This window comes from Neolamprologus brichardi, chromosome 6, assembly GCF_056152115.1.
Source record: "Neolamprologus brichardi isolate AB-2024 chromosome 6, ASM5615211v1, whole genome shotgun sequence".
In the NCBI taxonomy this organism is placed as follows: Eukaryota; Metazoa; Chordata; class Actinopteri; order Cichliformes; family Cichlidae; genus Neolamprologus; species Neolamprologus brichardi.
In genome coordinates this window covers 26250768-26267926 of record NC_142109.1, presented here as the reverse complement: position 1 = coordinate 26267926, position 17159 = coordinate 26250768, and the positions used below count along the sequence as shown (strand labels likewise).

Sequence of the window (17159 nt, the reverse complement as noted above, 5' to 3'; positions counted from 1 at the left end):
CCACACTTTGAAAAGCCTTTTATTTTGAAGGCGGAGCTGCTGTGTTTCCGGTCGCGTTGTTTCCGTTTACTTCTGGTTAGTCCGCCTGTGCGTGACGTCACTAAACGCCCCTCAGGCCGGGTTTTAGGAGCCGCGACGCGCTCACCTTTCACCTATTAAACCAAATTCGCAGATCTCCAGGCGCTTTGACAGTAATAAAGAAAGCTGACAGGAAACCTACATTTTGCTGCAGTTTGAAGGTTTGGTTAAACACTTCAAATATATTTATTAGACAATTATTAAGAATGTTTGACCAATTGTGAGCATTAAAAAAAACAAACTCTATTAACAAGGATAGGCCTTTAGTTTTTAAATCCGCTTTTGGCACTCACCATAATCTATCTGGGGACTTATCGTCATTGTTATCCTTTGATAATTTCTACCTGAAATCTAACATTTCTTTTCTTTTTTTTTTTTTTTTAAACACACAGGTAACCTGGTTCTTTTGCTCAGATAAAAAAAATTAGCTGAGTGCCTCCAAACTGCCTGAGCTGAAATTCTGCATTTAGCAACTGAAGATCAGCCGGGACAAGAAGCGGCTCAGACAGGCTTAACCAGGGTGATATCCAACACTACACTTCTCACTCAACCCCCATTCATCTGCGCTATCTGGGTCAATCGCCTGACACTGCAGGCCCAAAAGCTAATAATCAACAGTCCCCACTACACAAGCTTAGCATTAACAGCAGGGCCAAACAGTGAATGCATGAACTTTTACACTACACCTGAACCGTTTTATGTTCTCCTGAGACAGTATGTCCAGGTTTTTGTGTTTACTGAATGATGCGCTGCAGGATATCAGCTCAAACCGTTCACCTTTATTGATCCATTTTAGTGTCCACAGCTGTCACATAATGACACAGAACATGACAGACCAACATTTTCAGTCTGCCAAGCAGCTCTACATTCCCACAACTATTACAAAAATAAAAAATAAAAAATCAAGTAGTTATTCACAAGAGCCTGACCGATGCATAGTTTGGCCAATGTTAATAAAACTGCAGTAGTTTAGAAATAGTCTGATTATAGGGGGTTCTCCTCCCTCAAAATGGGAATAAATATGCAATCAAGTAAAATTAGTACACATTAAAGGCGATGAGTCCGTGTCACCTTACTTTAAACTGTTGATGCATTTTCCTGTTATTTGGAGCCATTTCATTAGTAAAAATAGATTTTATGGTTGAGTAAAAATGTTATATCTATTTTACCTCCAAAACCGTTCCAGTTTCTAATATGTCCACCTAGGAAAATTAATTGTCCACCTCTGTTGTACAGTAATATCTACAGTGTATAGATATAATGATATCATTATAAGTAAAGCCAGCTTACTTTACATTCAGCATATATGAAATGCAAAAGCACTAGGTTGATTTTCCAGACAAACAGCAACATCAAGCAACGTCTAACTTTAGTTTTTACCCATTCAAGTAAAGCAGTTACAAAACTGTCACACTGCTAAAAAATGGTTTACTCTTTAAAAACAGGCACTGTGTTATTGGTAACACTTGAGCCTTACAGAAAGCCATGCATTAACTCCATTCGTGTATCTGTGCCACAATTGATCCCTCATAAATGTCCTTGTAGTTTCATATACAGTACAAAAGTTTGTTTTCTCCATACATTAACAACATAAGTAATCACCAAGCCTACTTATTATTAGTTTGTCTATGCTGCTCTATAAAGCATTTATGTATGTTTCTTTAATAAGTAGTATTCACATGACAAAAAAAAAAATCATCTCAAGGTAGATTTCTTCAGATCTTAGTGAGTAAAAAGCACACACAGTGCTTTGCATTATCTGAAAGACTGTATAAACACAACAAACATGACAAACATACAAAAAAAAAATGTAGTCCTGAGTGGATGAATACATCATATTGCTGCAGGTCTATTATAGACACATATTACCAGCACCTTGCATTAACAAGTCTGTAAATATAACAGGCGAGTTCTTCATTATTCATTATTAAAGTGATTTAGTCGTAATAAAATCTGTTACTTTGTATTTTGTTATGGCGCCCAGTTAAAATTCTTCAGAAAACATACACCCATAGAAAAAACAGTGTTCTTGGAAATAAAAGGAGTATATGATCTCTTGCTTGAGCTTACATATGGTGACAGTTTTTTTTAATGACTTGTATCTGTAATAAATGCCAACATTTTGTGGAGTGGATTTATGTGTACGTCAGTAATGAGGGTCACAGTCTTCCACCATGCTGTCTGTGATGTAGTTGACTTTTAGCACCTCCTGGTAATACTCCTTCTCTACTTGTGTGTTGACGGTCCAGGCTACAACCTCGACACCCCTCTGGGCCCAGTGCTGCACATAGTCCCTGCAGACAGGACACACAATCGGTGAGTGATGTTCATCTGGTCTGAATGACCCAATAAGAACTTTTTAAGGATGAGTACAAAGCAACGACAACTTTTTTGGTATAACTTAAAAAATAAATAAATGTAAAAGTGAGATACTTAATATATACAAATATATGTACTGTTTAGATTTCCTCCTATTGATGATCCACAACAATAAACCCGAGCATGGAATAAGACAGTTAGCAGTGCCATTGAAATGCACCTCTAACACATCTGTATTCTAATGAAGCCTAACGCATATATAGAATAGATGACTGTATGTTCCGGCTACAAAACTCACTGTGAGACAAAGTTCTTCTGTATCAGGAACGCTGAAACGCCACAGAGCTTCCACAAAACATGATGGTGTGCCCAGTCCAACAAGATGTCCATGATAGTCATCCAGTGATGTTTCCACAGCGATGAAAAACGTGGGGCACCGTCCCCGAACCGGCTCAGGCTCCAAGGCCGGTGGGTCAGTGCCGTGACCACATCTGCGTCACTCTGTCTCATCTAGACACAAAGTGTTGGTGAACATTAGCATGCTGTTTTGTTAGAAAGCAATTTGAGTATTTTTTTCCCCCACTCTTTCTGAGTCAACACTATTTATTACAATATGTTTTTAACTTAACTCTTAGACTGCAAAAATAAGTACAATTAAAACTGTAAACTACTTTGAGCCACATGTCAGCTGATGTCAGGTCATCTTAGCGTTCACTTTAATTGGTAACAAATGAATGAAAATAGGAACGAAGAGCTCAGGCACTAAGAGCTGTGTGCTCATACTGTTTAATTAGTCTTGTAATCCATCACCTAAATGTGTCTAGGAGGTGCAAAGTGTAACACACAGATATCCAGTGTTGGGGAATAACGGAATACATGTACCGCCGTTACGTATTTAAAATACAAAATATGAGTAACTGTATTCCGTTACAGTTACCGTTTAAAAAGGTGGTATTTAGAATACAGTTACTTTGTTGAAATAAATGGATTACACGGCGGTACTTTCCTGTTTCATATTGTGGCGGGTCAGGACTGTTTGGGTTTTGTTTGACAGCTACGTTCTGTTGTTCCAGGCGGCAGCGTTGCGGTTGCCATGGTTACAGGGTGACGCTCTCTCTCTGCGTGTTTCCCGGGTGAGAGAGCGCCTGTTGTTGTTGTTGTGCTAAGCTAATAGGCAGAATGCTACAGGTATAGCTCTAAAGAATGTAGCATCATAGGCAGTGTAGTCCGTGCTGCAGGGAGAATGGACTGCCATACCCGTTATGTGTCTGTGAGCGAGGGAGGGAGAAAAAGGAAAACTACCAGCTGTCATCGAGCAAAAACGGGAGCTGGAAGCATGTAAATATAATAATAACCACTGCAGCCAAGAAGAGTGCCTGACGAGCCCAGTTGTAAGTAAGCTATTAAGACTCGACTGTACACCGTGTTCGTGTTTTCCTCCAAAAACAATAAGTTCCGTTGGAGCAGCCTTTCAACGCCTCTCTCTGTCTCTCGCTAGCAAGGTTGACCCAGACAACAAAGTAAAGCTAGTTTTCGGCTACGAGCCCGACACAGAACCAGAGTCAGAGGTGCCTTTACTACGGTTCGGAGCCGCGGACCTTCAGTAACAGTAATAAATCACAGCAATAGTACATTCATGTAGTTGTAAACAGCATGATAATATATTAAGTAATCCAAAGTATTCAGAATACGTTACTCTCATTGAGTAACGGAACGGAATACGTTACAGAATACATTTTGGGGCATGTATTCTGTATTCTGTAATGGAATACATTTTAAAAGTAACCTTCCCAACACTGCAGATATCTGCTTATCCTACTCAGGGTTGCGGAGCGGCTGGAGCCTGTAACGGCTGCCATAGGGCGAGAGGTGGGGCACATCCTGGACAGGCCCCAGCCTGTCGCAGTGCTAACACAGAGGCATACTTACATCCACACCTACGGCCAATTTAGAATCAGCAATTAACCTACCCCAAAAACTATGGTAGGAAGCCAGAGTACTCAGAGAGAACCCACAGAGACATGGGAAGAAAATGCAAACTCCACACAGAAAGGCCCAGGCCAAATGCTTGATTTGGACCCAGGACCTTCATACTATGAGGCAACAGCGTTAACCACGTTGCCAATGTGCTGCAAGTTTAAAAAAAATAAAATAAAAAAAGTTCTGAAAGTGGTCAGGGTTCATAATCATGCATAGAGAACTTTGAACTTCTAGTTTATAGTAGAAGTTAATTAATGTAGGATAAATAAGATAAGCTGACCCACATAAACTTATTTCTACATTTCTTCTTTTGTTTTTTTTGTTTCACTGTGTGCAGCCAAACTATCTGAACTTTGTGCATCTTTATCTTTTGTACTTTTTAAGGGTGTGTAATTGCAGCTAAGCAACTCCGCTGAAATTACCCCTTTGGGGACAAACGGTGCTACGTGACCTGACAGTCACCAGAAACTCTTCATGTCTGGAATTTGATTCTTTATACTACATATTAGTTTACCTCGGTGTATTTTCTTCTAAATTGTAATTTTCCTCTAGTTGGACTAGATCGTATAAAGAAAACCACAGAGAAAAACAGTGTGTTTACTGACATGAACTAAGCTTTAAACTCTTCAGATATGAGCCGTCTTACCCTGTAGATGACTTTGGGCTCGAAGGAGCAGACGATGCTGCTGTTGTAGAGGATCGGATATTTCTTATACAATTCTTTTAGAGCTGCGGCTGCCTGAGTAGGAAGAAGAAACAAATGGTTATCGTAGGTCATTCAGCTGTTTGCAGATTTAATGTTTTTGCTTGTGGGTGTTCCTCTCCGACCACTAGGTGGTAACTAGCAGCTGTGTACGCACAGGCATACGGGCCCACAAATCATAAATGTCAGCACGTGAACCTCTAACCACAACTGCAGCTTTCCCTTCCTTAAAAATGTGCAAATGCTGCACTTAAGGAGTTGAGTGAATACCCTAACTTTAAGCTAAGAGACTACTGCCCCTGGCCCAGTTTTTATGTTGCCAACACAAACAAAGTTACATTTGGTTGTTAAAGAGCAAACAAACAAGGAACGTCTAACAGCATGCACAATGTCACCACACAAACAAAACATTACTTATCAGTGGTGCTGTCCTCCATCTGTGAGAAGCTGTGTGTGTGTGTCTGTGTGCGTTTTAGGGGTTTGTTATTTGTTTGAGTACAGACAAACCTGGAACATGTGTTCTGGACATCTTAAAGTGCATCAGTGTTAGTAGTGTTTCTCTTCTCTGGACATTCCCCGGTATGACTCTGGCTTGCCACAACTAATTTTAATGATTAGTTTTGTGTAACTAATAGAGTGGTGACATGTATTATAGTGCCATTCTATTGGTAATAAATAAAAAAGTAGAAATAATGAAATGGTGGACTTGTGATCAGTTTGTATCAAACCATCACTTAAATCAACACGGGCAAACTGTGACGATGATGATGTGCAATCTCTCAGTTATGCAGGCAGTTTTGTTGGCGTTACCTCATCTGGATGACCTTTGACATCAAAGTAGATGGTTAGCTGCAGTTTGATGCATTCCTCCACTGCCTCCTCCAGGGTGGGGATCTTCTCTCCTGCAAACTTGTCCCTGGTGGAAATAAAACAAGTAAGGCTCGTTTTAACTGGATTTCTTTTTATATTGTGCCAGTGATCTCTCATACGTCTCACTATACAGTTTGCCAAAGTCACTTATATACTTGTTCGCTCTCATCTAGCATAAGTTTCCGGTTCTCTGCCGTTTACCTGCTCCAATATTTCCCTGGGCTGTATCTTTCAGTCAGATATTTGATCATTGTCACATCCAATCTACATGCCGTCCTCGGGCAAAATAGTGTTTATCTAACACAGTACAATCAAACTGTCATAGAGAAAGTATTATTTGAACATGTGTGTAAATGGGTTAATTTGGGGTTTGTGTAAGCAAAAACCTATTGACTTCTTGTTAAGAGTTAAGAGTCTGAAATTATTTGTTTAAAACGGTTATACATAAGCATGAATTATTCAGATGTGTAACCACTTTGCCAAGGTCTGGACAAAGACACACACAGTCAATCTTAGATGAGAGGAAATAACCCAGGAACCACTGAAGCTCAAACCTGTCATGAACTGGAAACTGCTGGAATACCAGTGTCACAGTGAAGCATAGACTGAGAGGGTGCTGACTAAGAAAGAAGACACTGCTCCAAAACTGACACCTTCAAGCTCGACTGCAATTTGCAGCTGTCCACATGGATAAACCAAAAGCCTTCAAAACAAAGGTTTTACGGTCTGATTAGACAAAGATTGAGCTCTTTGGTTACAATGCCAAGAGATGTTCTTGTAGGAGTGACGGAGAAGCTTTCAAACCTAAGAACACTGTACTAACTGTCAAGCATGGTGGTAGTAGCATCATGCTCTGGGGGTGTTTTGCTGCCAGTGGTACAGTGCACAAATTGGTTGGAATAGTGAGCATTGTTAATATGGAAGTCTAGTGTAGTATATCATTTTTATATTTCTGTGTTATTGTAAAGTCATTTAAGTTAAAGTTTAAAAAAAATGCATACGCCCCCCAGTGACTAATATATTACTTTAAACATTGGATATGATCCAGTAGAAACTGAAATATTTTCTTATTTGTGTGACCCTGACTTTTGACCTTGAAACATTACATACTAGAATCTGTGTATTTTGTTATCTTTACCCAGAACTGGCTGAAATCTTTGGCATTGATAAGCTGTAACAACTTTAAGATAAGATATAATCATCCAGTGTGTGATTTTACAAAACGTTATGCCGTCATTGTGACATCATATGGCGTCACATTGAAAAAAAACTGTTGTACAGCTCTCTTCGTGCGCAGTGAAGGCCAAGGTGAAATGCTTGACCACCTATGTACTCATTTCTAACAATGCCTTGTATATTGCTTTAAAGTTTAAAGACAGATTATAAATTGTGGATAACAAAGTTTTTACTGAATTTCACATTTGATGTAACCTTGTAACCTCAAATTGATCAAAACAAAATTTAAAATTAAATATTGTGTTGTGGCTTCTGTGTACGCTAGACCGCTAACAAACAGACAAACTGAGCAGATTACATACGTCCTCCCTTCGAGGGGAAAATTACCTTATTTCAGTGGATGTTTAAACCTGCTAGTATATTAGTGTGGAAGAACCTGTATCACATTAAAGCACCTCACTACCGTGTGCTTTGTTTGCGCCTTCCTGACTATATGCTTCTTTCTTACCTGAGTCGATGTTTAGCAGCTGCATCCAGTTTAGCTAGCTCTGACATTTTCATCTTGCTGAGGAATCCTGACCCACTGGTGGTTCGGTCCACGGTCTCATCATGCATCAGTATTGGGACGCCATCTGCTGAGAACTCCAGGTCCAATTCCACACCAGTCGCCCCATTCTTACTGGCCTACAACAGAACAGACAATTTTTCAGCACTTGATATTTTTCAGATGGAGTTGGTGGTCACAAATCTGCCCTAAAATCCAAAAGTCATTCCTACCTTCCTTATGAACTTTGCAGCTTAATTTGCAACTACTATACAACAAAATTAGCCATAAAGCCATGATCCATCTGAAGAAAATTTTACTTGACTAGTAAACTGATTATATCTGTTCTCTGTGTTGACCTATAAATGGGAGTATATTACAGTTAAGAAATACTCTTCGAAAGTGTACACCATTGCAACAAAGTCTGTACACTAAAAAGCACTAGCAGGTGTATTTTTGAATGCAAATTTCTGGCTCAGAACACTCGCAACTCATATACACCTGATATAAGCATTTGGTCTGTATTCGGTATCTTTATTTGTATAAATTAAAACCAATACATGGGACTACTCATATCCAGATGGTATTAGATTAATTATTACTCACATATCTTTACTTTATCTCAACATGCAGATTAGTTAAACAAGGCTGGTTAGTTGGGAACTGGTTGATAACATTGTGATACAAGGTGCTGCTGGAAGAGTGGTGGCCTTAAAATGCATGTTCTCTGTGCTGGTAAGTTGTCCAGACACAAACTGGGCGTGAATACCAGAAGTTAAAGACGTCGCAGTAATTCCCCTTGCAACCACGGCCATAACAAAAAAATGCAAATGAAGGATAATCGCTACAAAACCCTCCCCACCTCATTCTCTCACCTCTCGGATAGATGCTATCGTGTTCTCCGGTGCATCGTGCCCGCCGCCCCGGTGAGCGATCACCGACACCTTTCCCGTGCCCGCCGTGCCCTTGACTGGGTGGAGCACCTTCTGGGTTCGGCTGGACGGTACCTGTGGGAAGCGGAACATTGCTAGAAAGAGGTAGAGGGAGGCGGTGAGGATCACTGTCCACACCGGGCTTCGGGTCCCCAGCAGGATCCCCACGAAGATAAGGGAGTACAAGGTGGCTTCATCTCCTAGCTGGAGCATCGTTGTCCTGTCTTTGTCTTCTCCACCTGTCCCACAGCAGAAAATAGCACCTGGCAGGAAATGTTCCGCATTTAAGGTGTGGGACGTTTACTGTACTAATTTTAGTTTCTTTAAACGACCTAAATGAGATAAGAACATGCTTTGCCCGGCGATAAAACACTCATTACCGAGAGACAGTCCCCAGTCCGTGACTCGAAGGGAACTGCTGATTTGTGCTTCCCGGTGGATGCTTCCGCATCTAAGCTAACATCCCCAAAATGAATTTGATGTATTCAAAATTATAATAAAATTGTAATTATTATTCTGACTGAGCTGTCACAGAGCGATGATTGACAGCTTTCTCACAGGATGTCTCAGAACAACAACAAAAAAAAGTTAAATAAACATTAACAAAAAAACGAGACGTTAAAGGTGAGCACATCCGGGTTACACCGCATAACTGCTTCCTGTTAGCTCCCATTCAAGTCATGTCATTTGGTGATCCATCTTTCTTATTTCTGCATTTTTCTTTCATTTAGCCGGTCTCTGATCATGGTAAGCCTCGTTTTATATCCAAACTCTTATCCAGCATTGACTTTTATTATCAGTAAGATTAATTTTTAGCCACAGAAGGTCATTAGTGCTGTGCCAGGGCTGTGTGTTTTCTACAGTCCTTGGTGACAGCTCAGTCGAGACATGTGCACCTTCAGGTTGTTTTATTCCACACAGCGGCTACACAACAGCTGCTGTACATGTACTGCAAGTGTTCGTCTGGGTATACCACTTTGTATTTTTTAAGCAACTGCATAATATTATATTTTGTATAGTACTGCAATAACAACGTACAGTGCACAAAATAAGTGAAGTAGAGAGTACAGACAGGGTGGAGTGGGTGGAGATGAAGGCCAGAGGTGATATATGACAGGAGGATAGCCGCAAGAGTGACGGGGAAGGTTTGCAAGATCAAAGTCAGCTTTATTGTTAAAGACCATATGTACAGTATTGATGAACTATGTTAGGAAATACTGACAGAGAATTTGCAGTTTTTTAAACTTATTTTTTAAAGTTATTTTTGTTGATCTAGTCTAAGGTGTTTGTGCACTTTAGTGTGCACTGTCTTGGTTTGTGTTAATGTTAATTTTTGATGCATCTGTTGCCTGATCCAGGAGTTATTTTATTAAGTAGTGTAGTCAGTTTGTTCTCCTAGATGTTAGCTAATCAAATAATAACAGTTTTGGCTCCAAACATGTCATGTTGAATTTATCTGTTTGATGTCATTTATCTTTCTACAGATCAGGTCACTTCTCCGGTGCAGATTAACTCCCCACGTCCTGTCCTTCACCAGAGGATCAAGTCTGCTCGCAGGTCGAACACCTTACAGTTTGCAGCCTTGTTCACCAAGTCTCAGGCCAATTCAGCAACACCTACATGGACCTGTTATCCCCAAAATCACAGCCCTTGTTAAATACTCGGATGTGTCCACAGAGAAGTACACTATGATTTACACCCTGCCATACATTAAGCTCCTTAGAGCTGTGTCCAGGCTCAAACTGCTCCAAACTGCAATAACTGTGGTCATCTTGCCCCCGGTGTACGTCCTCTACTTCCAGGGAGCTGCCTCCACCTTTCTTGTCGGCTACACGACAGGGATAGCTCTGTTTGCTGGTGCTATGCTGTATACTGCCAGTTACTTCTTCAGAAGGGTGGTGGGAATGATGTATCTGGATCCGTCTCAGACCACCCTCAAAGTGTCCCACCTCACTTTCTGGGGAAAGCGCCACGATATGTACCTGCCGGTGTCAGATGTCATGACCGTTGGAGACACAGGGGACTCCGTAAATGAGACCATACTGAAATTTAAGAGATACAGCAGTCAGGAGACTCTGTATTTCTCTACTCATTTTGGACGTGTGGTGGATGAACAGGCTTTTCAAAAGGTGTTTGGAAGTTTAAAATGATTATTTGAGTAGAAGAAAATGTGAGGTATTCTGAATAGTATTATGAAAACATAACATATTAAAAGATTCATCTATTGTCCATGAACAATATTCTAAATGAAAACACATTATACAGTGGAGAACGCTTGCTGTTATATTATATTGTTATTATTATATTGAATATTTTATATCTAAGATATTTTAGCTGACATAGATCTGAATCATCCACAGTTGATAAATTACTGGTTTATTATTATTTTTGTTTTTCTTTTTCTTTTTTTTATCTTAATTAAGGTTGAGAAGTAAGATTGCACATTAAAAAAAAATAAAAAAAATCTGGACTGTGGTAGGTTAACAGTTGTTTACTAAATGGTGACTATGTATGCAGCTGAAATAAAAAATCAAGTGAGATTGGGCTCACATTGTCCGAATAGTCATGTTGCATCATCAGACCATGATAGGATAGCTCCACAGGTCAGATTTTTACACCACATGTCCTTCTTGCTGCAAGCTCCAAAGAATTTGTCCCCTCCTGATGTTGATTTTTTTGTGTGTTAGGTTAAAGTGTAAACCTAAAAACTCTGTTATTGTGTAAAATGCATTAAAGAAAGTATTCTTCAACATTGTTTTTGACTGGGCTAGGGTTAGGGCATCCTGGCTGTAGAAACAGGGAATTATTCACACATTTTGCCTCAGGTTTGGTTCAAAGAAATGTCACTTTGGGACCAGTTTCTCTTGCTGAGTTTTTAAGAACCTGTGAGTTTTCACTTCTATCTTGGTTAAGATGTTTACTGACATCCAGAAATAGAAGTAGAGTGGGTTAACTACCAGCTGGTGATTTGATCCAGGTTTCTTGGCTCATGTCAAAGTGATTTGCAAATATGATAAATAGGGAGTCAAAGGAGCTTGCAAAAAAAAAGCGTCTGGACTTCTTTAAGTTGCTTGAAGACGTTTCACCTCTCATCCGAGAAGCTTCTTCAGTTCTAAGGTCAAATGGTGGGGAGTCCCAGATTTAAACCTAGTGGGAGTATCCCCCCACAGAGGGACAAAAGGACCCCCTGATGATCCTCTAATCGCCTGAGCCAAGGTGGGAAACTGGGTGTGGGTCCCAATCAGCTAGGGTTTCGGGATAAAGAGCTTTTAGAAATGTTTTTTGAGTTCTCAGTAACAGTAGAAAAGCACTGCATAAACATGTATCATGGAAATATTGCCACATATGGCCACAGCTTCACAAACCTTTTTATTTCCTCTTTGAAAAAGACAAGAAAACAAAAAATCGTGAAAAAATCTCATGAAAGAACAGCTTGCACTCTGTTATTATGGACCTGGACCGATTTTAGTTTGTCTAGAAGTTCAAAATTGCAGCGTTAGCAGAGCTAGCCACATGTGGAGGTCTGTGAATGTAACGTTGGTTAACCACTTTGGTCCAGACTGACATATCTTGACAGTTCCAGATTGACTGGATTATTTTTTGTACTGTGACAAAAATGAAACAATCATGAAATTTGCAAATCATTTGGATAACGATTGTATTCATAATATTAGAACAGAGCAGAAGAGAGGCACGGCTTTGTCTGGGAAAGTACAGGTGAATGTGATGGTGGATGAAAAACACGACGTGTTTTGTGTTTCAAAAGGACTAAATGTAGACAAAGTAAATGGATATTGGTGAAAAGCAGACATCTCTGCTTCAGTCTCAGGGTGAAATGAAATGACAAAAATGCAATCCTTTAAAATCGCTGACTTCAGAAAAGTTTGGAGAAGTGTGTCTGGTGCTTGCAAGAACTCAAGATCTTTAATGAAAACTGAAATAATGCATATGCTGAATTCATTTCTCATTGTGCAAGGGGGAAACAAATTTCTAAAAACGGTTTAAAAATTCACGGTGTGTGCAAAATGAATTGTTTGAACTTTAGGGATCTTTTTGCATCAAAAACCTTCAAAACTCCAAAAACATTCCCGTCAGTTTGACCATGACAATTGAGCTCAAAGCTTAGTTACATCCTGCTTAATAAAGGCTTCTTGTGCACATGATACACAGTTAATGAACGCTCCACAAAAGCTGTTAAGTGTGTAGAGATCGTTTTGACAACAGGTGTTTCAGGTAAAAAAAAACATGAACATTACAATTTGTGTCCACTTCAAATCCAAATGTCTTCACTTACACTCATTTGTAAGAACTTTCTCAGCCTAAATCTCTGCATAGATGTTTCCACTGAATTCCACAGTTTAATCTGACTCATCAGTATGTGCCTCTGTGGGATTGTTGGCTTTCTTTTTTGCACATTTGTTTGTTTTTTTCACTTCCTTCATGTTTTCCGTTGCAGAACATGATTTGAAATTGATCCATACAAAGTATTGGTGAATTTAAACATAGCACATGCAAATGATGAAGACATTTTTATATTAGGAAGAAAAACATCTTTAAACTTTTAAATTGACTAAGAAAAAGTCAAAGAACAGAATTGATTCACAAAATATTTTAATGTTGAGTTGCTTCAGAAACAATTCAGATTTTCTTGTTTTGTCTTTGCACACCTTACTGTGTTTATCTTTAAATGTATACAATAAAAACTCCACCATAACAAAGTGGAAACATGTTTTTAGAATCTATTGCATATTTACAGTCCTCCCTGACCAAGGTCCTCTCTTGGTTGGTTACTTTGGCTCAAGTGTTCAACTCTCATAAGAGTCCTTAACACTAAAACTGTTCAAAAACTTTTTAATAACATAACAGAAGAGTATGCATTTAATATGTCTACATCCATAAAGTGTCGCTTAACTCAAAGTGCATGCATCATAAAATAGCTTTTCAAACAACTGCATCACTGCAAAAGCTCTTTCACCGCCATAAGCTGTTTCCGAAGTAGAAAGCTGTGTTTTCCATACAGTGGAACACAGGGTGGGATTGATAGGGGAAAACTCTTGGCACATATTCAAAAATCATCTAGTTTCTGATTAACTGTTTGGCCCTTTCTGATAGTACCAGTCAAACTAAGGAAGAAGAAGTTTGGCTGGATCTAACCGTGTCCATGACTCTTCTTCAACAGATCAAGTGTGTCAGAGATCACATAAAGTACCAGGCAGTAAACCCAGCCAGGGCGGCCATCCAGGCAGCCAGAACCACCTGGCAGGGCGGATGTCTGAGAAGTGTCATGGCTAACTGGCATGCATGCGTAGGATTTCCACTAACAGCTGTTCAGAGGAGACATGAAGATGAGAATACAGGAAAAAGGAGGGGGGAAAAACAGGATAATTGAATTAGGTACTTCATGTAACTTTGTAGCTATGAATGGTCTGACACTTTGCACTCAGACATCCCGCAGTTAAAAGGATCACCTTTTTAACTTTGGACACTGTCCAATCTTTTAAAGGCAAGTCTATAAACTATTATCAAACTGAGCACCAAGTTTTTAACTTTCTATCTGCAGAATGAAATGCAAGAAACAAATTTTATAAACACAGTAAAGGGGATGCATTTCTTACCCATTTTAGCTGCATAATATGGACACTTGTTGATATCTCCACCCTCCATCATCTCTGCATGACTGTGTCCAAACCCTGCATCTTGGACCTCCTCTTTGATAGTCTTTCCAAGCTCTTCAAGTTCTGTGAATACCTTTTTGTAAATAATAAAATTAGATATTTATTAACTTTAAATTTATCTTTCAAACAATGCACCTTTTTGCAGATTGCTGTACATTGTATAATTCCTATAAGCAGTTTCCTCACCATCATGTTAAAGCCAAAAGCCTGATTAGATTCTTCCACAATCCTGTCTTTGGTCTCAGCGTCCAGTTCCAGCTCATTCATCCTGCTTCGGTAAAGCTGCTTGAAGCCTTTGTGACTGTGGATTCCCTCAAACTGGTAGAAATTCAGACCTTCTCCTGTTGAGGGGAGCTTTAAAGCCCTCTGTGCCACTTTCTTAAGGATCTGTCCACCTGAGAGATCACCCATGTAGCGGGTATAGGAGTGGGCCACTAACAACACCGGGTCCTTCTCCCCCACCTCATGGATGCGGTCCACATAAGGCTTGGTGCCTGCAGAGAGGCTAATCTGAAGAGAGAACACAACTGTGAAAGTCCAGTTGATACAAAGCTTGTCTGGAGAAGATTTTTCTGTGTTAAATTCATTATATAACACTCAGCCGAGAGGACCTTTGATTAAATACAGCTTTTGGGATGATGATACCTGTATAATCATAATTTAAGTGCCAGAAAAGGCCAGCCTCCTCTGGGACTGACATATTTATCCTCCATATGCTTTCTACTGACCTGGTTTTCCCAGTCTTCTCCATAGAAATACTCGAGGTCCTGGGCCAGGGCCTCACGCCGGTGCAGCTCTACAGGGAAATAGATTGGAGCGATATCATGATGGTCTTTGTTCTTCTCAATCTCCTCCTCCATAGCCGAGTAGACAAAATATAGAGCTGCTGTGCCTCTCTGACAGCAGAGGGAGGAAAGAGGGGAGCATAAGTGGGTCAGAGTCAGACAAATGTTTCATCTAGCAGAAACTATTAGACATAATATACAGTTAAATGGTGAAATATGATTTTATTTGATAAACTGATGTACCAGACAGCTCACATTTTGCCAGTTTCTTTGGCAGCATTTTTCTGATCATGCCTCAGAAACAAAGGCAAAGCATAGATCGAGACTTTATCACACTGACAACACCAAATGTAGGCCTATGTCTCTAAGCACTTTCAATATACAGGGTCAAACTGAATACCTTTGTGTGACGCTCTCCTGTGTACAGTAGTTCATTACTTTCACTGGTTCACAGACACTTTAGCTGCCTTAATTCTTGCCTTTATATAGTGAATAATCAAACCTTAAACAGCTCTCTTTTAATGCGTCCCCTGAGGAAATCTTTGACAAACTGGCAGTTCTCTGCTCTGTCATGGGCCTCCTTGGTCCCCTCGGCCAACAGCTCAGACAGGTCTGTTGGACTTGGTGAAGCAGAAAAGGACAGGAAGGGCGACACAAAAGAACACTTAGCCGTTTATCTGAATGATAAAATAGCAGCAAAGATAAATTGCTGCTTATTTAGTTTGTTTTCTTCATACCTGAGAACTTCATCATCATCGTCATCGTCCAAAGCAATCATTGCCCTTCCTTTTTTGGCACTGTTGGGCTCTGGTGGGAATTCGTTTTCCATTATACTGGTTATATTTTGCCCTAAATAAGAAAAGGCAGATACTTAAAGAAAAATGTACAGGACAAACAAATATGAGCAGGAAATAAAATAAAAGATTTAAATCATCAAATTAAACAACTTGTCACCAGTTAAAATTATTTATTTAAAGTAAAAAAAAAAAAATGCTTATGTAGCCTAATACGGTTAAACAGCCTGTTTACAAGGTTATAATATCACTTTCTACTTGTAACCTTTCTAACGTGACAGCAAAAGCAGTCTGTGTCCTTAAATGCACCACATTTCCCTGTCAGCTGATCAATCGCCAGGTGAAGGAATTACTGTGTTATCCCTTTAACACATCTTCTTAAAAACCTTAGTTTTGGGAGAAATATTTCACAGGCAGAGGCCGATGGCCACAGCTGACATCTGAAGGGAACAGTTACAAAACTGACGCTGCACGTACGTGTGTTTCGTAAGTAGCTACCGTTATAGTTACACTGTGCTGCTCACACGTTAAAGAGCTGCTCTGTATGTGTGAACACAAACAGCGTGTTATTACAATGTTTCAGGGATACGACAATAAAAAGCTAACTCACCTTGTCACAACACCGCCTGCACTGCTCGTCCCCAAACAGCAGGATTCGACGTTCACGGGGCACGCGTGACAACAAACCAATCGGTGGGTCCCCTTTAGTTGAGGTGCATTCTGATTGGTTAAGTCCTCAGCTTATACACCAATCAAAGGTTCGTTTGTTGTTTTGATACTCTTGATTGGTATTTATCCTTATTGATGTACAACGGCTTAAATTTAGTCAGGTATTAGTCACATATTTCGGTTATTTGTTTGTTTAGATCCTGTGGGTTGTGGTTTAATTGAAGATAGGTGTATATGATGCCACTTACACTCCAGCCTACTTATACACTGTTCAAAAATGCATACAGTCAATTAAACCTCTGTGATACTCATCTGGTCAGCTAAATAGCAGACTAGCAGTTTCAGCTGCTTTGGTGTTAATGAAATTCAAAGCAGATGCATTAGAGCAGCAACAAACAGACAATGCCCAAAACAGGAATGGTTTGACAAGTGGAGGTCACTGACATTTTTTTTTCTTTACCGTCTTCATCTGTAACTACTGGTAGCATAAAGCGATACTTGGAATTGCAGAGGTTGCACAGGTAGTCCAACTCCTCCAGGATGACACATTAATATGACACGTTCCAGAAGGTTCGCTGTGTCTTCCAGTGCAGTCTCAAGAGCATTTAGGAGCTTTCGGGGGAAAGTTAGTTAC

General features: G+C 39.8%; 3 protein-coding genes across 4 annotated transcripts; 1 reads left to right on the top strand and 2 right to left on the bottom strand.

Annotated features, from left to right (window-relative positions):
- Nucleotides 1-835: 835 nt before the first annotated feature.
- On the bottom strand, nt 836-9315 carry gde1 (glycerophosphodiester phosphodiesterase 1). Of its 2 annotated transcripts, XM_006790791.3 has the most exons (7): nt 8983-9315; nt 8546-8865; nt 7635-7810; nt 5891-5996; nt 5024-5116; nt 2696-2907; nt 836-2372 (listed from the first exon to the last, which is right to left on the bottom strand). In XM_006790791.3, the coding sequence occupies exons 2-7, from the start codon at nt 8813-8815 to the stop codon at nt 2225-2227; spliced, it is 1005 nt and encodes a 334-aa protein (XP_006790854.2). In that variant the 5' UTR covers nt 8816-8865; nt 8983-9315; the 3' UTR covers nt 836-2224. The 2 variants fall into 2 exon arrangements, with proteins under 2 accessions (XP_006790854.2, XP_006790853.2); XM_006790790.3 differs by having other exon boundaries at nt 8546-9314.
- tmem186 (transmembrane protein 186) lies at nt 9047-11332 on the top strand. Its single transcript, XM_035907709.2, has 2 exons — nt 9047-9349; nt 10087-11332. The coding sequence occupies exons 1-2, from the start codon at nt 9347-9349 to the stop codon at nt 10750-10752; spliced, it is 669 nt and encodes a 222-aa protein (XP_035763602.2). The 5' UTR covers nt 9047-9346; the 3' UTR covers nt 10753-11332.
- A 1864-nt stretch (nt 11333-13196) lies between these two features.
- Nucleotides 13197-16554, bottom strand: hmox2a (heme oxygenase 2a). Its single transcript, XM_006790792.2, has 7 exons — nt 16467-16554; nt 15800-15911; nt 15565-15682; nt 15006-15173; nt 14464-14787; nt 14218-14350; nt 13197-13926 (listed from the first exon to the last, which is right to left on the bottom strand). Exons 2-7 carry the CDS (start codon nt 15889-15891, stop codon nt 13799-13801), a joined length of 963 nt encoding a protein of 320 aa, XP_006790855.1. The 5' UTR covers nt 15892-15911; nt 16467-16554; the 3' UTR covers nt 13197-13798.
- Between the last annotated feature and the right edge of the window lie 605 nt (nt 16555-17159).